The 21,335-nt window shown below is 43.2% G+C and overlaps 1 protein-coding gene across 1 annotated transcript in view; it reads right to left on the bottom strand.

Annotated features, from left to right (window-relative positions):
* ttn.2 (titin, tandem duplicate 2) overlaps positions 1-21,335 on the bottom strand; it is a gene marked incomplete at its 5' end in the record, with an annotated part of 160,038 nt that overhangs the window by 52,496 nt on the left and 86,207 nt on the right. Inside the window, 40 exons of the mRNA XM_083682079.1 lie at positions 81-356; positions 453-755; positions 847-1,146; positions 1,358-1,642; positions 1,765-2,091; positions 2,182-5,133; positions 5,363-5,656; positions 5,784-6,083; positions 6,190-6,471; positions 6,584-6,892; positions 6,992-7,294; positions 7,384-7,683; positions 7,800-8,081; positions 8,183-8,485; positions 8,698-9,000; positions 9,604-9,885; positions 10,070-10,220; positions 10,310-10,509; positions 10,873-11,187; positions 11,287-11,586; positions 11,728-12,024; positions 12,141-12,458; positions 12,588-12,887; positions 13,017-13,146; positions 13,306-13,487; positions 13,567-13,872; positions 14,027-14,456; positions 15,381-15,571; positions 15,657-15,965; positions 16,080-16,379; positions 16,490-16,783; positions 16,885-17,169; positions 17,349-17,645; positions 17,926-18,225; positions 18,327-18,629; positions 18,771-19,340; positions 19,451-19,753; positions 19,862-20,161; positions 20,279-20,553; positions 20,683-20,992. Of these exons, the coding sequence (XP_083538205.1) occupies positions 81-356; positions 453-755; positions 847-1,146; positions 1,358-1,642; positions 1,765-2,091; positions 2,182-5,133; positions 5,363-5,656; positions 5,784-6,083; positions 6,190-6,471; positions 6,584-6,892; positions 6,992-7,294; positions 7,384-7,683; positions 7,800-8,081; positions 8,183-8,485; positions 8,698-9,000; positions 9,604-9,885; positions 10,070-10,220; positions 10,310-10,509; positions 10,873-11,187; positions 11,287-11,586; positions 11,728-12,024; positions 12,141-12,458; positions 12,588-12,887; positions 13,017-13,146; positions 13,306-13,487; positions 13,567-13,872; positions 14,027-14,456; positions 15,381-15,571; positions 15,657-15,965; positions 16,080-16,379; positions 16,490-16,783; positions 16,885-17,169; positions 17,349-17,645; positions 17,926-18,225; positions 18,327-18,629; positions 18,771-19,340; positions 19,451-19,753; positions 19,862-20,161; positions 20,279-20,553; positions 20,683-20,992 (14,367 nt within the window). The remainder of the gene's footprint in view (positions 1-80; positions 357-452; positions 756-846; positions 1,147-1,357; positions 1,643-1,764; positions 2,092-2,181; positions 5,134-5,362; positions 5,657-5,783; positions 6,084-6,189; positions 6,472-6,583; positions 6,893-6,991; positions 7,295-7,383; positions 7,684-7,799; positions 8,082-8,182; positions 8,486-8,697; positions 9,001-9,603; positions 9,886-10,069; positions 10,221-10,309; positions 10,510-10,872; positions 11,188-11,286; positions 11,587-11,727; positions 12,025-12,140; positions 12,459-12,587; positions 12,888-13,016; positions 13,147-13,305; positions 13,488-13,566; positions 13,873-14,026; positions 14,457-15,380; positions 15,572-15,656; positions 15,966-16,079; positions 16,380-16,489; positions 16,784-16,884; positions 17,170-17,348; positions 17,646-17,925; positions 18,226-18,326; positions 18,630-18,770; positions 19,341-19,450; positions 19,754-19,861; positions 20,162-20,278; positions 20,554-20,682; positions 20,993-21,335) is intronic.

Raw genomic sequence — 21,335 nt, 5'->3', positions numbered from 1 at the left:
GAGAAAACATGGTAGTCATTATCCATTCTACATATCCTGGCAGTATATTAGTCACTTTAATTTATTTAAATGAAACTTACCCATCACTATGACCCTAAGAATTTGATTGATCTTGGAAGTGCTGTTCTCAGCAGAAAGACTGTAGTAGCCACTGTCCTTCCTTGACACGTCCTTGATCATGATCGTACAAGATGTCAGAGTTTTTTGCACAGAGAGACGATCAGATGTCAATACATCCTCGCTTCCTTGCTTCCATTTGCAGAATGGTGCCGGCTTCCCAGAAATTAGAGCTTCAACAACCATTTTTGATCCTGCCTTAACTGTGACCACATCTTGCATCATAATCTTTGGTACCACTGAAAAAGATTACCAAAAAAAAATGAATGAGGGCTTTCTGAGTAAAACAGAATCCAGAATTTTTATTCAGTGAATTGCGAAGCTCTGATACTTACTCAGCTGCTCCTTGATTTCAAATACTCCTTCAGCTTCTCTTGCAAGACTGCATCCCACTGGGTTTCTCGCTGCAACCCTGAATTTATACTTTACAGCCTCTTTGAGTCCAACAATGACAATGCTTAAATCTTTAACAACAGAGTATGGCGTCCATTTGTCTTCGGGCTGACCATCCTCCTGGTATTCAACAACATATCCATTGATCTTCGCTCCTCCGTCCCTCAATGGTTTGAGCCATCCCAGGGTTGCACTGTTCTTGGTAATCTCCAAAACATCCATCTTTTTGGGTGGGTCAGGCTCACCTATTAACATTAGAGATTTATGTGAAGTAATAGAAAACCAATAAAATCCACTTCTATAAATCTATAATATGAAATACAACAGGGCACTTACTCATAGGATCAGTTGCCAAATAAGACTTGGGAGAGTCTTGTGGTACTCCAGTGCCATATTTATTCACTGCCATAACTCTGAAGTAGTACTCAATGCCTGGAGAGAGATTTGTGATTTTGAAGCTTGTCTTCCTCAAATCGTTAATGGCATTTGTCCATGTCTTCCTGTCAACTTCACGCTTCTCAACCATGTAGTTCAGAATTGGACTGCCGCCATCATTCTCAGGAGGAGACCAAGACAGTTGACAAGAGGTCTTTGTGACATCAGTAGCCTCCAGTCCTCCAACAGGTCCAGGAGTGTCTGTTAATCAAATGAAAGAATGATTTTGGTTAATATACTAGAGTTTATGAGCGCTTCTACTGTAATTAAACTGATAATGTGTGGTATTCACAAAGTGGAGTTGATTATCTGACACTGTTCAGAATAGTTCAAAAAAGTTCAAAAGTTCAAAAATCTAAATTAAGTGTTTCATCTTACAACCACATTAAAACATTGATGATCTGTAACTCACCCAGTACTTTAACACGGACAAATATAGCCTTTTCCCCAGCAGAGTTTGAGAGTGTCAGGGAATATTTGCCAGAGTCCTCGCGAGTGCTCTCAGGGATCACAAGGAAGGACATTGTGTCAATCTGGTCTACATGTCCTCTCCTCACAACATTGTCAACGCCAATCTTCTTCCAGGTGACTTTAGGAGAGGGTCTTCCTCTGATGGTAGCAAAGAGTCTTATAGGGCACCCTGCTCTTACGCTGAAGCCCTTTCTGAGGCTGGCATCAAGATCAATCTCAGGAGCCTCTGTAGATGATGAAGAGGAGGGGAAAAAAATACATTAACATTGAGATTATCATAACATTATTGCATTAGCTCTATATAAACTGTATGTGATCTCATCGAAATGCAGTGGAATATTCTCTTACCAAGGACCTCCTTGGGAGCCACAGCCTCTTTGAGTGTTGCAGGTCGGCCCATGCCAACCTGGTTTTGTGCGGACACTCTAAATTCATACTCTTGCCTCTCATCCAGATTCTGAATGGTGAACTCTGTAAGCACGAGCTGACCACCAGTGTTAACCTTCTTCCAACCCTCCTCTGGTTTCTCTGCGTCAATCTCACTCTTGATTCTCTTTTCAATCAGGTAGCCAATGATAGGTGCTCCTCCATCATACATAGGCTTTGCCCAGCCCAGTGTGATAGATGTCTTGGTGCTGTCTGCAACCTTCAAACTGCCTGGGGGACCAGGAGGCTCTGCAGTGGTCATAAAAATGAAATGTTATTACAAACACAGTTGAGGTACATATTATATGCCAGATAGATGATGACAAAACATGCACTTACCAATTGGATCTTTTGCTGCTACTGGTCTGCATGGTTTGCTTGCTTCTCCCAGTCCAACTTCATTTTCAGCCTTGACACGGAACTGATACTCATGGTTAGGAATCAGTTTGGTCACCTTCATGCGTCTCTCAGAGATGGCACTCTTTGTAACTGGGACCCATTTGACAGCTCGCTTCTCTTTCCTTTCCAAAATATAACCAGTGATGGACTTCCCACCATCGTTCTCTGGAGGGGCCCATACAACAGTCATCTCCTCCTTGCCTATCTTGGTGATCTCTGGTGGTTCGGGTGCTCCAGGCCTGTTGAAGAGAGTCCTTGCAGTGACAGGCTTGCTCTCCATGGCAGGACCAGTTCCCATCTTGTTTTCTGCTCTGACTCTAAAGATGTACTCATTTCCTTCAACCAGTCGGGTGACATTGCAATATGGGGTGACAACTGAAGCAGAGTATGTGGACCAGACCATTCTTCTAGTCTCGCATTTCTCTAAAATATAGCTGTCAACTTCACATCCGCCATCATCCTCTGGAGGATCCCAGACCACTCTGCATCTATCCACAGATAGGCCAGTAACCTTAAGATCTCTCACAGGGCCTGGGATATCCAGAACATTGATGTTTGCGTATGCAGTGAAGGTTCCTGCAGAGTTGGTGGCACTGATGAGGTATTTTCCAGTATCTCCACGTTTGGATTTGGTCATGAGGAATTTGGAGTAGTCTGTTCCAGTTTCAACACTGACTCTGGGGTTATCTCCTGTATCCTTATCCTTGACCCATTTCACCTCAGGCTGTGGTTTTCCTCTGAGCCCTGCCTCAATTCTAATAGAATCACCAGCTTTCACCACAAGGGCTCCGACCAACTTGACATCAAGCACTGGTTTCAGGATCTCCTCTTTGACAAGTACATCACCAGTCTTCACCCAGGCGCTTTCCCCACCCTCGTTGGTTGTCCGCACTCTGAACTGATATATCTGTTTTTCAGTACATTTGTCAGCCATGAAGAATGTATCAGTAAGTAAACCAGTGTGTAATCTCTCCCAGTCTTCAGTAGATTTGCTTTCCAGATGGTAGGAAATATTTGGGCTGCCGCCATCGTAGTCTGGCTTCCTCCATTTTAGGAAGACATGGTTCTTGCCAATGTCTGTGATGTGGAAGTTCTCTGGCTCACCAGGCTTCTCAATGGGATCAATAGCAAGGATAGGTATTTTAGTTTCAGTTGTTGGTCCAAGACCACACTTGTTCTCTGCGCAAATGCGGAACAAATACTCATGATGCTCCATGAGTTTTGCTTTCACCATACGGTTACTGCAGCCAGATGAGATCATTGACCATAACATCTGGCTGGGTTCACGGCACTCAACTATGTAATTTGTGATCTCACTGCCTCCATTGTCCTCAGGATCATCCCAGTTTACCATACAGGAGGATTTAGTAACATATGTCATCCTCAGATTCTGACAGCGCCCTGGCCTATCCAGCACATTCACAATGATTGTAGCTTCAGCCTCACCACTATAATTATTTGCCTTCAGAACATAGCTTCCATGGTCTGCTCTGGTTGCCTCTTTGATTTTCAGATGAACAACAGGGAAGTTAAGTGTAATGGCTGTACGCTTGTCCGTTTCTAGAATGCTCTCACCCTTCAACCAGGTGATCGATGGATCGGGTCTGGCTTTAATATAACCAATGATGTTGATGTTGTGTCCAACCCGGACAGTCAAACGGTCACGGCATGTGACGTCCATCTCGATCTCAGGGGGGATGAGGATGTCTTTGGCAACAATGGATTCAGGGATTTCTCTTGGCTCTCCATCTCCAATCATATTTGAAGCCCTAACACGGAACCTGTACTCTGAGTGCTCAACCAGCCCTTTTACTCTGTATGCGCACTGCTTAATGAGATCGTCCTTGTTGATTCTTTCCCATTCGGTGCCACCATCTTTCTGGCACTCAATAATGTAGCCTAAGATTGGACTGCCTCCATCTCTGGTGGGCTTAATCCAGACAAGGTCTGCATCGGCCTTACTATAGTCTTTCACTTTGGGGTTGACTGGAGGGCTAGGAACTGTGACTTGACGACAGGGTTTGCATGGGTCTGAAATAGGAGAAGGTCCACTGAAACCTGCAATGTTTTCAGCAAAAACTCTGAACTCATATTCATTTCCCTCAAAGAGACCGAGTACTCTGTATCTGAGATCCTTGCAGGGCGTCTTGTTGACACGGATCCATTTTCCATTTGTATGCCTTCGCTCAATGATGTATCCACTAATGGGACTGCCACCATCAAACAATGGCATGGTCCAGCCAACAGTAACAGCATCTTCTGCAATGTCCGATGTGTTCGGTTTGCCTGGATTGGCCGGTTGCTCAAACATGTGTTTGGCGACGGTTGGGGCACTCTCAAGAGGAGCACTGATACCGATTTTGTTCTCTGCACGAATACGCACAACATATTCAACACCGCTCTGCAGACGAGGGATCTTCAGCTTTGTGCTCGTGCTACCAGAGCTCACACCTCCCCAAGATTGCTTATTTGATTCTCTTTTCTCAACAATGTAATTTATAACAGGGCTTCCACCATCTTCTTTTGGTGGCCGCCAGTCAATGACCATAGAATCAGGAGTCACCTCCAGGACGTTGACAGGGCCAATAGGAGCAGAGGGCACATCAAGAACAGTCACATTCAGAGCAACAGTCTTGGTTCCTGCAGGGTTTGACACTGTGAGAAGATAGATTCCAGTGTCGTTTCTTGTGCACTCATTAATGCTGAGAATTGTTGAGTAGTTGTCAGTGTCAACCGTAACATTGCCTTCACTTGCAATTTCTGTTCCATCAATGGACCATTTAGCGGTAGGCACAGGAATGCCTCTCATAATTGCAGGAAGCCTGATTGTGCTTCCTGATTTCACAATGATCCCTTCAATCAGTTTCACATCCACTTCAACGATTGGAGCCACTGTTAAAAGATGGAGATACCAGTTTAAGTCCTTGTTCCTTTTTTATCGTGATAAAATATGCTCAACTGAATTACAATGCAATTACTACTATGCATTAAATAGGTACCAAGTAACAACATGTTAATACAACATCACTAGAGTAACTACTACATTACTACCCAGGTATAAGAGCATAGTAATGTTAGGTGCAACCTGAATTTCATAATCATTATTATAATGATATCTCACCAAGTTTCTCCTGGCAGAGAACTGGCACAGTGGTGTCGGGTCTACTCAGTCCAATTGCATTCTCTGCTTTCACACGGAATCTATAGGTCTTTCCTTCCTCAAGACCAGTCACATGGCTCTCAGGGATGCTGACATTCTTCCACTCAATCCAATCTCTCTCCCCTTCCTCCTGGTACTCAACTAAGAACCCAGTGATGTCACTTCCTCCATTGCGATCTGGCCAGTTCCAGACCAGCCAGACCTCTGTTTTATCCACATCTACATGATGTAAGTCCTTTGGTGGACCAGGTGGGACTGAAAATAGGTCATACATGACAAGCAACAAGTTAGTTATCAAGGTACAAGTGTATGTGTACATTATAGTGTACATTATAAGTGTACATTATACAAGTATGACTTATTTGCTTTAATTGATACTCACAAAGAGGATTTATGGCTTTAACTGCCTTGGTGGTCTCAATGTATTCACTTCTGCCAAACTGATTCTCTGCAGCAACACGGAACAAGTATGATGTTCCCTCCATCAGGTGTTTGGCTGTCAAGCTGCGTTTCTTGGACGAGGAGCAGACTGGGACCCACTGGGCAGAAGCCACGTCCTTCTTCTCAATAACAAAGTTGGTGATACGAGCTCCTCCATTGTCCTCTGGGTCTTTCCAGGAAAGATAGGCGGAGTCACTTCTCACCTCAGAAACCCTCAGGTGCTGGATGGGATCAGGTTTATCTAGTGGTGTAAAGAGTAAAGCATACAATCATTTGTGATACTGAACATGTTAAACAAATATATCTCTCTCGTCATTCAAGTAAGTTCAAGTCAGTGAAAGCCTTACCTAGAACGAGGACTGTGCATGTGGCAGTCTTGGATCCAGCTTTGTTTTCAACACTCAGGGTGTAGTCACCACAGTCAGAACGGGTACAGAAACGCATCTCCAACTTGGTTCTTGTTTGGTTGACCTCAATATCGGCTCTTGTAGGGACCTCTGCCTCATTTTTCTTCCAGGAGACTTTTGGGAAGGGTATTCCTTTGATGCCCGCAATCAGAGTGATGTGGGTTCCAGCCATGGCTTTAATCTCTCGGGCCATACCAACATCAAGCAGCAAATCAGGCGGTTCTTTTTGAGGTAAAAAGGTGAGATGTTATAATCTTTAATTATTCCAGTGAACAACATGTTTTTGTTTACAGCAATACATAATTATCCAAATGATGGTAAAAAAAAAACTCACCAAGCCTGTCCAATGCTCTCACTGGCTCACTGACATATGCAGGTTCAGATTCTCCAGCAGCGTTCACAGCCATCACTCTAAATCTGTACAGTGATCCGTCCTCCAGATTAATGACCTTGAAATTGGTTCCTTGGCAGGAATCAGGGGTCTGATTCACCTTCTGCCACTCCTCATCACCAGCTTTCTGGAACTCAAGAAGGTAGCCAAAGATCTTGCCCCTGCCACAATCCAGTGGTGGCTTCCAAGACAGGGTGACAGACTCCTTAGTTGTATCTACTGCTTCTGGAAGCACTGGAGGGCTTGGGATGACTGAGTGAGGAGACATTAGATTCGGTTAGATTAGATAAAAATATATACGATTAATCTTTACGTTGTAAAAGAGACAAACTCTATAGAAAAGTGACATACCTATTGGATCTTTGGCAAAGATGGGCTTTGATGGAGGGCTGGGGTCACCGACACCTACAACATTTTCTGCCATGACACGGAACTCATATTCACAGCCCTCTAGAAGCTCTGGAACCGAGTACTCTGTGTTGGGATAGATGCGGTCTTTCCCAGCGCGCGTCCATCTGTTGGACATGGTCTCCTTCCTCTCAACAATATAGCCAGTGATTGGCTTGCCACCATCAGCGGGCTGGTTCCAAGACAAGAGGGCTGAATCTTTGTATATCTCCTTCACGACCGGCTGTTGAGGTGCCTCTGGTACTTCTATAATGGGAGAGAAATGCTCTGTTTTAGCTAAATGCATTCATGACTAAAATAAAATGTTTCTAACCATTATAAGTCTACTAACTTACTGAAGACATCCTTGGCCTTCATTTCGGCAGACAGCAATGGGTTGCTAACGCCATATATGTTCTGAGCACAGATCCTGATGATGTAGTCACGTCCCTCAATCAACTTAGGAACTTTGCATGTTGTTCTTGTGCAAGATGATGTCACAGGCATCCAAAGGTCTCTGTTTGTGTCTCTCTTCTCAATTATGTAGTTTGCGATTGCACAGCCACCATCATCTAGAGGAGGGTTCCAAGAGATGACCATGTGGTTTCTGTAGACTTCATCAAAGACAACTGGACCTTCTGGAGGCTGGGGTCGATCTGAAAGAAAAAGGTTTTTATGAGATGAGAAATAATTTATGAGATGAGAAAAGAGATATTAAGGGTTAATGCAAATAAAAACCATCCATAACCTAAGAAAACCCACACAGACTTACCAACAACAGTGACATTGCAGATGCCTTTACGTGTTCCTGTAGTGTTCTCCACAACCACACAGTATTTGCCACTGTGTTCACGTTTAGCCTTGCCAATAGCTAAGCACAGTGTTCTGCGTGTGTTGGTAAATGTGATGTCATCATCTGCCTTCAACTCCTCATCATTTTTGGTCCAGGTTATTGTTGGTGCTGGTTTTCCAGTGTAGCGACCTTGGAGAGTGCACACATCTCCGACACGCACAATCATCTTGTCACGGAAGTCCAGGTCAATTGTTGGAGGTTCTGATAATTGAAGAAAAAAATGTTTTTGAATGACTTATTTTTCAAACATTTCACCAAAATATTTGCATAAAATGGCAATGCAATTGTTATACTATACTCACCAAGTTCTTCCTTGCACTGGATTGGCTTGGTGCAGAAAGAGGGCTTGCCCTGACCAATCTGATTGACAGCACTGACCCGGAACTCATGTGAGGTACCTTCTTTCAGACCCGCATATGTGAACTTTCTATCCATCAGCTTGTCTTCTGAGATACGAGTGAAGGTATCCTTCCCAACGAGACGAGCTTCGAGCACATAACTAGTGACTTCAGCACCACCATCATACTTAGGTGGTCTCCAGGCTACGCTGATGGAATCCTTCTTGATGGCTGTGACCTCAAGATCCTCGGGACGTTCAGGGATGGCTAGCAAACAAGGACACAGAAAACTCATCAGGCCCCATTCCAGAAAATACTTTACTACTTTACTATTAGTGGTTGTGTTTCCCAAAAGCTTTGTAGCACTAAGTAAATCTTTAGTTGGTGATAAGCAATGTGCACACAGATGATGTTAGTGCTACAAAGCTTTCGGGGAAACTCACACAGTAACAATGATTCAGATATTGATAGGAACTCACAGATGGGATCTTTGATGAGAACTTGTGCCTTGGTCTCAATGAATGGACCCATTCCGATTATATTTTCAGCAGCGATTCTGAAGAAGTATGCCTTTCCATCCAGAAGTCCCTGGACCACAGCGTTGTGCCTGGTGACTGTATATGACACAGAAGTCCAACCCCTGCGGTCAGACTCTCTCTTCTCTATGATGTAGTTTGTGATGGCTGAGCCACCGTCGTCTTCAGGGGAGGACCATGTCAACTTGCAGGAGTCCGTGGTGAGGTTCACACCAGAAAAGGGTTGACCAACTGGGCCAGGAACATCTGTTTGACAAACACAGAGCTAGAATAAAATACCATTCTACTCTGTCTCGTAGGACGGTTAGTTCTATATGGAACCAAAAAAGGTTCTATGCTGTCATACATATAAGGCACACCTAAAAGTTTGATAAATAACAATTTCTTATGAAAGAATCATAGGGGATTCCATCAATAAAGCAAAAAGGTTCCAAATAGCACCTCTTTCATGAACTCACTCTAGAAATGACTGCACTGAACCTTAAAGGAACCATAAAGAACCACTAAGAACAATTTGGTCTATTAGTGTAATTTACTGTCCTGTTTACACGTGTACTACATGATAATTACTAGGATATTATATGGTACAGTAATGGGTAATGGGAACTCCCTGGTACTTAATTAAAACATGTAAGACAATTTGTAACTACCTGGTATCTAATGGTGTGCAGTGACACTTGATTTAATGAATACCAAAGAAACAAACAGGTAGTTTACAGTTAATTATTGTATAAATATAATTTTAAATAAAAAATACAATGTAATTTTGAAACAGCAAACACCTGGTTATTACTGTAATTATTACTGTAATATAGTGCAAACCATGGGTGAATAAGACATATGGCTTACCCAACACCTCCACAATGACAGCCTTCTTCCTTTCACCTCCTTCGTTCTTTGCACTCAAGGTGTAAATACCCTGGTGATGTCTTCTGCAGTTCTTGATAACTAGAGCAGAGCTTATTGCCGTGGTTTCAACAGCTGCCTCCTTTGGCAGAGGGGCATCATCCCTGTTCCATGTGATTTCTGGTGCCGGCTTACCGGACACGTATGCCAGGAGACGGATTACACCACCAGCATGAACTACTATCTTCTCCTTCACAGATGCATCTAAGTCCACCTCAGGTAAAACTAAGAAAAGAGAGTGATTGATTGATTGATTAATTTTATTTGATTACATTTTATTTAATGTTTTATGCTATGTTGAACATGTGTTCAAATAAGAATTGAACATTAAATGGATAGATGACACACTCCTAAATGGATCTCCAAACTTGAGGAATTAATGATTGAATAGATCATAATTGTGTCTTACTTGTTCTGTCCTTGACTTCAATCACTTCAGAGACATCACCAGGTTCACCCACACCAGCAGCATTCACTGCTCTCACTCGGAATCTGTACAGTCCTAGCTCTTTCAGTCCAGCCACAACAAACTTGGTTCCTCTAATCTCCTTATCTTTAGCCTGGGGGAGGGAAAACAGGTATTTACAACCACTCACAAACAAATTCTAGAATTTGATTCTAAGGAAGGAAGGCAACTACATATAGTTACTTTTTCCCATTCTTCTTCTTTTTCTTCTCCCTCTTCTACTTCTACCACTACTTTTTTCTCTCCATCTTTTTTCTCCTCTTTGTATTCAACAAAGTAACCAGTGACCTTAGATCCCCCATCATTCAGTGGTGGGATCCACTCCAGATCAACTGTTGACTTGGTCCAATCTGTTACTTTGGGGGAAGGAGGACCAGGAGGAGCTAAACACAAAAAAACAGGAAACAAGAAACACGATTCAGATTTCCAATATCATAATGATATTTTGCAATGAATACAAATACTATTTCTATACAAATGCAAACTGAAAAATAGAAAATATACCTCCCCCGTTTAACACACATAACTTCTGCAATAACACCCTGATACCTTTATTATAATGCTCAAGTAACAATATTGTATTAACATGTTGCCTCATAGTCATTTGGGGGATTTAATTGCAGTTGCATAGTAGCTGGGTGTAAGGAATACTTTACAGGTAATTTTAACTAAAGTAATTACAGAACTACAGAACACAGGTATAAAAGCAACAGAGTAAAGTAATAATAAACAAGTATGTAGCATACCAATTGGGTCTCTGCAGAGGGTAGGATCAGAGGGCACACTTGGAATGCCACAGCCAGCTGCATTGATGGCAATCACACGGAACTGGTACAGGGCTCCCTCCATCAGACCCGTCACAATGTGATACACACCCATGGGCATGATTCTGATAGGGTCACGGTTCACTCTGCTCCAACGCTTGGATGTTGTCTCCTTACGCTCTAGCCAATAGCCAGTCACCGCCGATCCACCGTCATACTCTGGCTCCTCCCAGTTCACAGTCATGGACTCAAGAGTCACGTCTGTGACGGTGGGCTTCTCACACTGACCTGGGACAGCTTTGACAAAAAAAGCAGTTTAGATGGTTATAAAGAGATCAAGGTAGTGTTTACTTAAAGTATACTGTATATGCTGACATGTTGATACATTAAACTTACTGAAGAGATTCCTTGCTTTCTCAGGCTCGCTGTTCAGTGGTGGCCCAACTCCATATTTGTTCTGAGCCAAGACACGGAACTCATACTCATGGCCCTCGGTCAGTCTCTGAACTGTGTACAAACACTCTTTGAGGTCGCTGGAAACATGAACCCATGATTTCCTGTTCTCCTCACGCTTCTCAATGACATAGTTAGTAACTTTGGAGCCACCGTCATGTGTAGGTGGTTTCCATGACAACGTAATCCTTTCAGCAAACACTTCCTCAAATTTAATTGGCCCAACAGGTTGACCAGGTCGTCCTGAGGTTAAAAAAACAAACAAACAAACAAAAAAAACAGGAGGAAATTGTTATATTATCCCATAATCAAAATGGTTGATACAACTAGCATATGTCATACAATCAACCAAAACAGATATGAATTCAGAGAAACAACCCTCACCAAAGACGGTAAGTTTGATCTCTTTGGAGGCTTTGCCCAGGCTGTTACTAGCAGTGATGGTGTAGAGAGAACTATCGTCTCGCTTGGACTGTTGAATCAGCAGGGTGCATTTGTCATCAGAGACCAGCTTATTAACATGCTGGTCATAATGCACTGCAGACTTGTCATCGGGCTTGTCCAATGGAGCCTTCTGCCAGACTAAGGATGGGAACGGACAGCCTTTGATCTTAGCTACAATGTTCACATCACATCCCTCTTCTCCTTCCATGGCTTCTTTCAACTCAATGGTAGGAGCACCTAGAGAATGTAATCTTGAGTCAGTAAATGGCACTCGCAGCATGTCGCAGCATGCACCATAACAAAAACAAATGGGACTGCCAGAATTTAGAATGGTTTCTTGTGCTTTCACTCACATGTCTGATCCTTGATTACGATTGGTCCAGCAGTGGCAGATGGTCTGCTAGCACCAGCCTCGTTCACAGCCTTGACTCTGAACTCATACTCGCCACCCTCTTTCAGATCTTCAACAGTGAAGATGGTTACATCAACATCACGCTTATTACACTGTTTCCATGTCTCCTTCTCCGGGCCAGTGGTGTCCCAGCTCAGACGTTCAATTATATAGTGCTTCACAGGAGCACCACCATTGTTTTTAGGTGGTGCCCATGTCAATGTCAGTGTGTCCTTTGTGACGAGGTTGATTTTGACGTGGATTGGAGGATCAGGGGGATCTGAAAATGTAAATAAATGGTTCTTAATAACATTTATATATGCTATTTTTAGGTACTTAATAACACTTGGAACCTAAGTTTCACATGTGAGTGTGAGTGCAGTATAATGTGTTAAGATATCTGACTTACAGACGGGGTCTCTTGCCCTAGCACTCTGGGGAGTCTCAGTGTATGGTCCCATTCCCAGGCGGTTCTCCGCTCGAACACGGAACAGGTAGTCTTGCCCCTCCAGGAGGTCAGGCACAACGAAGGCCTGGCTGGCACACGCGGGGTTAACCTTGGTCCAAGCTTTCCCTGTCACTGTCTTCTTCTCAATGAAGTAACTCTTGATTCTCTCACCACCATCATTGTCAGGCAATTTCCAGATGAGCCTCATTGTGGCTCTAGTGATGTCGGTCACTCTCAGCTCTTTAGGTGGCCCAGGTACATCTAGAAACAGGTCAAAATTGTTTCAATATATATCATCCACAACCAATGTTAATACACATTATTAACATTAATACATCTTATTTATATGGACTGTTGGCATTATAATTCCTAAACAATTTCACCACTTACCAAGAACATTGACTCTGACGTTGACGTGTTTCTGTCCAGCTTTGTTCTTGGCTGTGATGGTGAATCTTCCAGTGTGACTTCTCAAACTCACAGGTATAGTTACCAGAGAGGTGGTGTCAGTAGATTCAACCTGAGCAAAGGCAACAATCTCATTAGTCTTGCTAAGGAAACAATTAACAGGAAGTAGCAAAATCAAATCAAAGCAAAGGTGCAGGTGATTACATTATATAATGCCTGTTAAGATAACACCTTACAACTTTTAGCACATGTTAGGTTCCCCCCACCTTACCTCTGAATCAACTGGAAGAATGTGCAAGCGTTCCTTTTTGTGAGTCTTAGCTGGTCCATCAAATTCCCACCACACCTTGGGGACGGGACGTCCTTTGATGATGGCAGGGATTCTAATAACAGAACCAGCACGGATGCAGGCCAGATCATGTGCACTGACTTCCACAAGGATCTTGGGCTCCACTGTAAAATAAAATAATATAATTAAATCAAAACATAAGCATACAATGTGTGACTATTGTGATTAAGTAGAAATAATTACCATGTACGTCCTCGATAAGAACTTCAGTTTTGGGACTTGGATCAGACTCGCCAATGTCGTTTACGGCTATGATTCTGAAGCGGAAGCATTTCAGCTCCTTCAGGCTGGGGATGGTAATTTCAGTGGTGGGATGCAGAGTGTCTGGCTCGTTAATCCTGGCCCATTCAGTGGTGCCTTCATCCTGAATCTCAATGATGTAGCCTTTGATAGGGCTACCACCATCCTTCTCTGGTGGAGACCAGGCCAGAGTGACGCTGTGTTTGGTCTTGTCTGCAATCTCTGGAGCTGCAGGCATGCCAGGAGGAGCTGGGACACAACAGAAGCACAAAACTCTGTTCAGTATATGGCATGAAACAGGCTGTGTCAATGGTAATTTCTCTCTTTTTAATTTATTTTTACATAAGGAGATATAACAAATTTCTGCTCTGGGATCAGTAAAGAATGTTAAATGTATGCTTACTAATAGGGTCAACTGCAAAAGCAGAGTCAGAAGGCCCACTTGGAGGTCCAACTCCAGCTGCATTGCAGGCCATGACACGGAATTCATACTCGGTGCCCTCCATCAGACGGGTGACTTGGAACTCCCAGCCCTTCAATGCTCGCTTGGTAACTGGGGCTCTGTTCACTCGGGCCCAGTAGGACGATCCCTTCTCCCTTTTCTCCAGCCAGTAGCCAGTGATGGTTGATCCACCATTGTCCATTGGAGGCTCCCAGGTCACAAGCATGGAGGTCTTGTAGTATTCTGCGATGGCTGGTTTCTCTGGAGGACCAGGGAGGCCGAAGGGATCCTTGATCAAGACTTCCTCGGATTCACAGGGATTGCTCTTCCCGTACTTGTTCTCTGCTCGGACGCGGAATTGGTAAGTGCCATTCGTGTCCAGGTTCCAAGCCTATGGAAAGACATTTGGGCTTTTGTCAGATTGAATGATTTTGTAACCATTGTTAATTGATTTGTTTCCTGTTTAGTTCCAATTGTATTTTCCCTAGTCAATAAACATGTCAAGCGAGTACCGAGGGATTGTTGGATTGTTAATCTAGCTAGTACACTCTTAGAAAAAAAGGTGCTACCTAGAACCAAAAAGGGTTCTTCAGCTGTCCCTGTGGGGGAACCCTTTTCGGTTCCATATAGAACCCTTTTGGGTTCCATGTTGAACCATTTCCACAGAAGGTTCTACATGGAACTGAAAAGGGTTCTACAGTACATAGAACCTTCAAAGGGTTCTCCCACAGGGACAGCCAAACAACCCTTTTGGAACCCTTTTTTTCAAAGAGTATCTTCAAAATGTCGTCACACTAGAAGCCTGAGCTGTCATTACTCACCAAAGTACAGTGCATTTGTTTACCTAACAGTGAAATCATTGAATTAGATCAATACCATGTAAAAAAGAATGCACTGGTTGTGTTTAGTCAGGACTTAATAATCATTTGAATAGCACATTTTGTATTTGTACATCAGATTTTTTTCAATGTGTGATTTTTAAATTGTAAAAACAGTACTTAGGAAAAGTCAGGGAAGTAGAGGGACATGGGTTTCCCAACAGCAGTTTTTTTAAAGATGAAAATGCTTGCCCTTGAATAATACTATATAATAATAAGTCATTACAAAGTAGTGACTAATCTCGGAAAATGGTTGAACAGGTGGGTCCATGCTTTCAATTTTGATAAATCGGCAGTCATACAATACAAGTCATACATACAATGCCCATTGTAAATTGTGCAAGGAATGTTAAAGTGGAGCCAGGATGTAGGTACGCTCCTCTGTATTATTTTATAATAAAAGTAACATGATCCATATTCACAAGTTCTATACTCACCCCAAATCTCTTCTCAATGATGCTATTGGTGACCTCCACCCAGTCAGGGTTCTCTGCATTGATGTCCTTCTTATCCACTATGTAGTTAGTGAGCTCACTTCCGCCATCGTCCTCTGGGGCATCCCAAGTCAGGTAGCAAGACTCAACCTTGATGTTAGAAATGTTTACGTTTCTTGGTGGAAGAGGGCGATCTGTAAAAAAGAGATTATAAAAATTATTGCCCTCTTAATAACAATATTATGGTTCAGAAAAGCAAGCTAATAAGTGAACACCTACCAAGTACCATAACCTTTATGGTGTGGCTAGCTGAGCCCAGACGGTTTGAAGCTGCCACTGTATAGAAGCCTTTGTCTTTCCTGGTAACTGCAGGGAGGCTGAGCTTGGTTTTTGCTGTGGTTCTGTTCACCTCTACTGTTTCCATCAACAGCTCCTCAGTTGGCTTCTCAATAATGACTTCATCCTTTGACCATTCTACCTTTGGTATTGGTAGGCCAGTGATCTCAGCAGGAATTTCAACAGGCTCTCCCTTCTTGACAGTGATGGTGTCTCCCTTGAAGTGCTTCAACAATGTCACGACTGGGGAAACTGTAAAAAAAGGAGCAACTCAATGAGACATCACTTTGTCTACCACTTTGCCTCAATTTGTTTACCACTTAACATCATACAGGACAGAAGCAAGACAAAACTGCTAGGACGTACGTTCATCATCCTGAATGACAACGTTGAGTGGGGATGAGGGCTCGCTTTCACCAACGCAATTAACAGCCTTGGCTCTGAACTCATACAAATGGAGCTCATCCAGGTTCTCCACATCCATTGTCAGCCCAGTGCAGATCTCCTTGTTACAGAGTTCAAAAGCGGGGGCATCCTTCCTCTTCTTCTCAATAAAGTAGCCAACGATCGGACTGCCTCCATCGTTGCGTGGAGGTTTCCAAGCAAGGCTGACGGAGGACTTAGTCCTCTCAGTGTAGTGGAATTTCTCAGGTGAAGTTGGTGGACCTTAACCAAAAACATAATTAACATAGTCCATCAATTCTAACCTGTATAGAAATATAAAACTAAATATAACGATTTTAAAAAATAAAATGTGTGATAATATTGGACATTACCTTGTGGATCTACTGCACGAATGGGGCCGAGGTCAACAGGGGGACCAGCACCAAACTTGTTCTTGGCCACAACACGGAACATGTATTCCTGTCCTTCAACGATACCCACAATTTCACATTTAGATGAGGGGGTCTCCATGGGCTGTCTCCACGTGTGCATCTTGACATCTTTCCTTTCAATGATGAAACTGGTGACATCACTGCCACCGTCATCGTCTGGATCGGACCAGTTCAACATCATCAACTTCCTGGTCACCACAACAGGCTTGAGGTCCAGCACAGGCCCAGGAACATCTGACAAAGGATTCAGGTTGTTACATCAAAGTACAACATGTGAAATATTCCCAGTGGTATTATATTCCAGTGATCCATGCAGGATCAAGAAAAATACTCACCCATGACTTCAACCCTGGTCCATGCAGACTTTATTCCACTGGGGTTGGATGCAGTTATCTGGTATTTGCCATGATCCTTTCTCATGACATTCTTTACTGTGAGAATGCTTTCCTGTCCAACATTTTCTTCTTCAATGCGTTCTTTTTCCGGTTCACCATCGTCTTTTGTCCATCTGATTGATGGAGGTGGTCTGCCAGTCACATGAGCAGGAATAACCATTGTCTCTCCAGCTCTGATTACAATACCATTCTTAACGGTGATATCCAGCTCCACTACTGGAACCTCTGTAGATCAAATCAACAGACACCATTTTACCATCTGTCTTTTCCATACTTTACGGTATATGTGAAATTATCACAGCTTGGATTGATAATTTAATGGTAAGAGTTAAACATTCAAGTTATCTATATCTTTGTGTACTAAATATCAAACATGTGTTATTGTAAGCTTTGTGATAGGTTACCTTGAGGATTTCTGACAAAGACTGATTCAGTCATGCCAGGAACACCTTCACCAGCAGCATTAACAGCTATGACGCGAACAATGTACTTTGCCCCCTCTCTGACTCCATACACAGTAAAGGTGCGATTCTTCCAAGGTCTTTCTGTGGATCGTGACCAGTCTTTGGTGCCTGCCATGGTCTTGTCAACATAGTAGCCTAGGATGTCTCCACCTCCATTGTCAGCAGGAGGATCCCATTCCACCTCAATGGAGGACTCAGTGGTGTCAACAACCCTTGCGATCGGTGGCCCAGGTGGCACTATGGGGACAATAGTACAATCATTACACATATTATCATGCTTACATAACGATCTAATCAATCATGTCACACTTCACAGTAAGGTAAGACTCCTAAAACAGTAGTAAATGGCTATAACTACCTCATAAAACATCAGTTTATATCAGTATATCGCTATCTATGAAGTATCAATTGACAGACTATAAACGTCTCATAAACTCTTTATAGACTCTTTATAAACCCTTTATAAAGAGTATTTAAGTATAAAGCGTTAGCATTAATTGCAATCTCATTGACTTACAGATGGGTGCGTGTGCTGTCTTGGGTTCAGACGGGATGCTGAACTTTCCAGGACCAGCTTGATTCTCGGCACAGACCCTGTAGATGTACGTCAGACCCTCCAGTAGACCTTCAACGTTCACTTCCAGATCAGCAATGATGTTGCGGTTCACTCTGCCCCAGTGAGTACTGTTGATCTCACGCCTCTCAACCCAATAACCCAGGATAGGGCTGCCGTTGTCATTTGGCTCAGTCCAGGTGACCAGCATGCTGTTGGCTGTGATGTCGTCAATCTCCGGCTTCTCAGGAGCCTCAGGTGGGTCTAAAATATAAAATTGTCATAGTAAGACAATTGTAGAATCATAACCAATAATTCAAACATTTTAAACCTTATTCTCATAATAACATTTACAGCTCCTTTACCAAATGGATTCTTGGCGATGAGAGGTGCAGAGATACACGGTGGTCCAGGACCAAACTTGTTTTCAGCAGTGACGCGGAAAATGTACTCCTTCTTCTCGATCAGCTTGGTCACAGGGTATTTGCAACCCCTGAGCGTTGATGTTACAGTGATCCATCCAATCTCCAGCTTCGAGTTGTCCTTCTGTTCCAGGGTGTAATTCAGGATCTCACTGCCCCCATCATCAAGTGGAGGTTCCCACTTGCATATGACTGAATCCTTTCTGACTTTTTCAAACACAAAGTTGACTGGGGGCCCAGGAGTGTCTGTGAATGGGTAGATAACGTATTTTAAAATGCAGTCATATAAGAAAGCTGAAAACAAAAGTTAGGAAAATGTGCATATTGTATTGCAACAAAGTTAATGTGATATCATAAGCAAGAATAGAACAGAATACAATAGCTTACCCAGCACATTGACTTCACAGGTTGCAGAGGCAATACCATGGTCATTCTCCACCTTGATAGTGTAGACTCCGTGATCTCCCCTGATGGTCTCTCTGATGAGGACACAGGACTCGCCCCTGTTCTTGTCGTCGATGGTGAGACGCTCCTGGAGTGTTGGGTGGTCCGGCAGCTCAGGCTCCACCAGGGCTTCTTTTGCATCCTTAGTATCCTTAGCAACAGCATCCTTAACATCCTTGGCATCAGCATCCTTAACATCCTTGGCATCAGCATCCTTAACATCCTTGGCATCAGCATCCTTAACATCCTTGGCATCAGCATCCTTAACATCCTTGGTGTCCTTAGCATCAGCATCTTTAGCATCCTTTTCCTCTGTTTTCTCTACCTTTTTCTTCACAATGGGCTTCTCTGGTCGTTTCCTCAAAGCCTCTGGCCTGATGATTTTATCGTTCCTCATCCATGTTATCTGGGGGTAGGGGCATCCAGAGATGTTGGCGTCCAGTCTGATCTCATACCCTCTCTTGATGTTCAAGCCAGACTGCAGACTTCCACTCAGGAACACCTTTGGTGGGTCTTAGGGGAAACAACAACAGCATGTCACATTTTACACCTCTTATATTCTAATTTGCAGCAATATCCTGGAGAAATTGCAAGGTTGATAAGAGTTATTGAATTAACCTTACCAGCAGCATCAGAGGCCTTGATCATTGGTGTACTGCGTGATGGGTCACTGACTCCAGCAGCATTCTCAGCCCGTACACGGAACTGATACTCTTTGCCTGTCCTCAGACCCCTCACAGTGTAGGACAATACTGGGACCAGGAAGTCATTGCATCTCTCGAACTCCTTATCTCCCTTCATCATCTTCTCCAGGACATAACCCATGATCTTGCATCCGCCATCATACATAGGGGGTTTCCATGTTAGGGTCACAGTGTTTGAAGAAGGATTGTGAGTTTCAACATCAACTGGTGGGTCCGGGCGCTCTGAAATGTAGAAATATAAACATTTAGAAAATCCTATACAACTGATGTTTAAAAGGTATGTTTGCACCTTCACAGTGAGAAAAAAAATCAAAAACTTTTTTTACTCACGCTTCTGATCCTCAGCAATCACAGGGTTGCGGAGCTCAATGTACTCTCCACCGCCAATTTTGTTTACAGCTTTGACACGGAAGTAGTACTCTCCATTGGGAATCAGGTCTTTCACAGGCCAGCTGACTTTGTTCTCTCCTGACATCATGTTGACATAGGTTCTCCTGCCGGCCTCTCTACGCTGTAGGACATAATGGAGCACGGGGCTGCCCCCATCATAGTTTGGAGGATCCCATGATATCTTGCATGAATTCTTGGTGATATCACTGTCAACAATGTCTTTGCATGGACCAGGAAGGCCTATATCAAAAGAAAATATGGAAATATAGAGTGGTCATGCCATATGCAGTGATTCTTGAATAAGGCAATTCATTTAATAATTTAATAAATTAATGTAATTATGTCATTGAAACGTACCAACAACTTTAACATTGATAGTTCCACTGCTTGCTCCAAGCTTGTTCTCCAGGGTTACTTTAAACTGGCCAGCATCTGCATGCAGACAGCTAGCAATCTCCAGGTGACAAGAGGTGTACTCAGATCTGAACAACAGTCTCTCATCAGCCTTCAGCTCCTTTCCGTCCTTGTGCCAGGTCACCTTTGGCTGTGGCACTGCTTTGAATGGGATGGGAAGATGCAACTTCTCCCCCTCCACAACCACAATGTCCTTAGTCTGGAACTCAAGGGTTGGGCTGCCTAAAGGGGAAACAAACAAACAAAATCAGTTGTCATAATCACTTAGTCCCCGAAATATACCATTAGAATGAATATTAATGTGAGTACATATGAATATGTATTATGAACATTATGTAAGGTTTTACTCACAGTCGGGGTCCTTGGCAAAGACGTTATCAGAGATATCGGAAGGCTCGCTGACTCCAACAGAGTTGATTGCACGGACCCTCATCACGTATTGTTTCTCTGGGATAATGCCCTCCTCTACCCTGTACTTCAGCTCCTTGACTGGACGAGAGTTGACTCTCATCCACTTCTCAGTCCCAGCCTCACAGAGCTCGATGTGGTAACCAGTGATAGGGCTGCCTCCAGTCCTCTCTGGGGGTTTCCAGCCAATGGCAATGTAGTCACGGCTGGCACCAGTGATGTTGAGATCGATTGGAGGGGAGGGTGCACCTATGGAAACAGCCAATACAGAAATTAGAAATTTAGGTTGCTTCAATAGGGAGGCAATTAGGGTGAAACTACATAATCGCATAATCACATAATAATTACTTAAGAACTACCTCTACACCTCTATTTCACTGTATCAGGTACCAGACAATTACAGATGTTTTACTAAGAAGTGCCAAATTTTGTCAAGTATATTTGTCAAGTGGTTATTGAAGTTAACTCATTCATTTACAACACAAGGAGGGCTCAAGTTTGCTGCAGCAAAACAGTGCTGAACTGTGCAAAAAAATGTGTAATTATACAACCAGTGCAAGTAACTCCAGCAAATACATTTATCAATAACAAC

The sequence above is a fragment of the Argentina silus genome, assembly GCF_951799395.1.
Source record: "Argentina silus genome assembly, chromosome: 12".
Classification (NCBI taxonomy): domain Eukaryota; kingdom Metazoa; phylum Chordata; class Actinopteri; order Argentiniformes; family Argentinidae; genus Argentina; species Argentina silus.
The sequence above is the reverse complement of the archived record's forward strand: the minus strand, read 5'-3'. Positions and strand labels throughout refer to the sequence as shown.